Source organism: Egretta garzetta, unplaced genomic scaffold, assembly GCF_000687185.1.
Source record: "Egretta garzetta isolate BGI_Z169 unplaced genomic scaffold, ASM68718v1 scaffold704, whole genome shotgun sequence".
Lineage (NCBI taxonomy): Eukaryota > Metazoa > Chordata > Aves > Pelecaniformes > Ardeidae > Egretta > Egretta garzetta.
In genome coordinates, this window is record NW_009259504.1 from 42,617 (window position 1) to 45,569 (window position 2,953).

The window sequence follows — 2,953 nt, forward strand, 5'->3', positions numbered from 1 at the left end:
TCGGGCACCTTCCAGTCCATCTTGCGCCCCTTCTCGTAGAGGCCCTTGAGCACCTTGCGGAAATCCTCGGGCTCGGCGCCCTGGGGGCTCAGCTCCAGGTACTTGCGATAGAGCTGCAGCGCCGTGCGCGCGTCCTCGATGCTGTCGTGGGTCTCCCCCTGGATCTTCAGGTCTGCGGGGAGAGCTCCGGTCAGGGAGGGGGCTGGCGGGGACCCTGGGGGGAAACGGCCCCCACTCCTTCCCCTCCCACATGCGGGGGTTTGGCCACTGACCCAGGAAGTACCAGGCGAGGAAGCGCAGGGAAATCATCCTCTTCCTCGGGATGTGGAACAGGTAGACTGTGTCGATCACCTGGTCCTTGGGCACCTGGAAAGCAGAGAGGGTCCTGCTGCCAGCGCAGGGGGACGCGGCAGGGGGGAGCCCCAGCACTGCCCCAGCCTCCCAGCCCCCCCCGCCAAGACCCCCGCGCCCGGCCAAGGGAGGGGGCTCAGTGCTGTCACCATCAGGTTGATGACACGGAAGTCCTTCTGCAGGCCGTGGCCCACGAACTTGACTCCCACGTCAATGAGGAAGCGCAGCTTCAGGTAGGTGGATTTGAGAGTGGTGAGGTGCTTGGAGGAGATCTTGGCATCCAGGTCTCCCGGTTTGATCCCCGAGTACTGGGTCAGGTAATCCACCACCTGCGGAGACCAGGGCCTGTGGGGGTCTGCCCCCTCCCCAATTCCCCTGACAGCAGCCGGGGGAGGGTGCTGTCATTATTGTGGGTGCCCCTCCATGGAGGGGGTCCACGTCCTCCCTGCGGGGCTGGGGAGCCGCACGAGGCCAGGCAGGAGCCCCATACCTGCTCCTGGGTGGAGATGTAGTCATCAATGAAGGGGACACCCTCATTAGGGCCCTGCCCGCGCACGCACGTGATCCTGGCCACTGACATCTGGCTGGGCTTGATGGTGGATTTGGTACCGTCGCTGCGCAGCTCAGCCTCCTCCTGCAAGGGGCGAGAGGAGAGCTCGGTGACCAACAGCTCCCACAGTCCCCGCAGAGACCGGGCGCACCCAGAGGGGCTGCCCCTGCACCCCTGCGCGCTGTCCCCGGAGGCCTGACCTCATTCAGCGTGACAAACTCAGCATCCAGCCCCACCAGGTCACCCGCCTGCGGCATCTCGCTCAACATGAGGGGGATGAAGGTGGCATGGCACTTGCGCTGCTTGCGAGCCAGGGAAGCCTCTGCCAGCAGCACACTGGCTTCGATGGGGTTCTTGACTGCAGGAAAAGGGGAAGGGAGATGAGCCGCGAGCCGGCGTCGCTGGCCACACGGCCACTTCCACCCCAGACACTCACTGACGAGGTTGTATTTGGCGTTGAGGTTCCTCCGGGCGTAGTAGAGGATAGCCGGCACCTTCCAGCTCATGTCGAACTGTACCGCCTCGCACTGCAGGGGAGGGGGGGGGACGACAGTGCAGGGGCAGCCCAGCACGGGGTGGGGTGCTCCTGCGTGCAGCAGGAAACCCCCCTCCACGGGGTCGCCACAGCCACGGTCACGCCTTGAGGCACGGCCGGTGGCACCACCCCAAGCGCTCACCTTATCCACAGGCTCGATGAGGAAGTCGTTGAAGAGGTACCACTGCTGGTGCGTGACTCCCTGCGGGGAGAGGCACAGGCACTGCCTTGGGGGCCCCCCCAGCCAAAAGCAATGACTCCTCTACCCAGTTACCAGGGAAAAAAATGCCATGTGGGAACTCCCGCCCTTCCTGGGACACTGTGGGGAAATCCCTGCTGGCCCGGGTGGTGATGATGCGTACGTGAAGCACTCGGGCTGGACAAGCACAGTCTCTGCCCAACTCCTAACCAAAACTCCACGGAGATGCAACAGATAAGAGACAGGGATGCAGCCTTGACACACTCTGGGAACTCCTGGCTTGGGCATCTCCACCAGACAACAGGACTGCCCAGACCAGGCCCCTTCCTCGGGAAGGGAGATGATGTCCCAGCCCTTACCTGGAAGCACAAGAAGCAGCTGGCAACATGCCCATGACCCAGGAGGAACCAGCCTGAGTAAGTGTGGGAGAGCGCTTCTTCAGCCCTGCCCTCCCCGCAAGGTGCCCGGTGGCACTCGGCTGTTTGGGGCTGCCTGACCCGTTCAGCCAAACACTCAGCGCTTGACCAAGAGACCCAGGAATGGGTCTGCCAAACAGCCCGACCCCCGAGCGAGCCGTGGGCAAGAGCGCCTCGGCAAGGCAGGACTCCCGGGAGCGGGGCCGCTCTCGGGCGCCTGGGCTGTGAGTGGGAGAGCACCCATCCCCGCAGGGCTCCTCACCTCCTTCCTTTGGTGGTAGGTCTCTCCCACTTTGATGTGCCCCACCAGGCTGCCTCCTGTGCGGGAATCCAGGATGTGGACGACAGTGGCCATTAGGTCGTAGACATAGACCGAGTCGGGGTCATCCGTGGGGCTCAACTGCAAGAGGAACCGGCCCCCAGGGAAATGTCTGAGCTCCGACTGTCTGCGAGGCAGCTCCCAGGCCTCCAACCCAAACGCCAGAGCTCAGACATGCCGTCTCACCACCAAGCCCAGAGGTTTCCATGCTCACCGAGGTGTCTCCAAGACAGCCTCGTTATCTCTTGCCCACACACACACAGCAGAAAGCGGTTCTGAAGCAGTTCTGCTCCCACAGCCCCACGTGCACACAACCACGCAGCCCCAGAGGGATCTCATCAGCCTCTACCTCATCGTTCTCACTCCAGTTGCAGACATCTAGCTCCTTGCTCTTGGTCAGCCGCATCTTGATGGCGTGGGGGATCCAAATGTTCTTCAGTTCCTCCACAGAAGGATACGAATGCCCCGTGTCGGGGTTCCCCAGCTCCTTCCTGCATGGAGAATCATGGAACGCTGAGTCAGAGGGATTCACGAAACGTCATCCAGGACTTCTCTGGGGCAGGATCCCCACTGCCCCACCCAC

At 63.1% G+C, this 2,953-nt stretch overlaps 1 protein-coding gene across 1 annotated transcript in view; it reads right to left on the reverse strand.

Annotated features, from left to right (window-relative positions):
• The window catches only part of PAN2 (poly(A) specific ribonuclease subunit PAN2), a 17,344-nt gene that overhangs the window by 2,506 nt on the left and 11,885 nt on the right, over positions 1 to 2,953 (reverse strand). The window contains exons 16-24 of the mRNA XM_035893009.1: positions 2,720 to 2,861; positions 2,314 to 2,451; positions 1,579 to 1,638; positions 1,338 to 1,428; positions 1,102 to 1,259; positions 842 to 985; positions 501 to 680; positions 273 to 366; positions 7 to 172 (exon numbers count right to left, since the gene is read on the reverse strand). Coding sequence (XP_035748902.1) covers positions 7 to 172; positions 273 to 366; positions 501 to 680; positions 842 to 985; positions 1,102 to 1,259; positions 1,338 to 1,428; positions 1,579 to 1,638; positions 2,314 to 2,451; positions 2,720 to 2,861 — 1,173 coding nt within the window. The remainder of the gene's footprint in view (positions 1 to 6; positions 173 to 272; positions 367 to 500; positions 681 to 841; positions 986 to 1,101; positions 1,260 to 1,337; positions 1,429 to 1,578; positions 1,639 to 2,313; positions 2,452 to 2,719; positions 2,862 to 2,953) is intronic.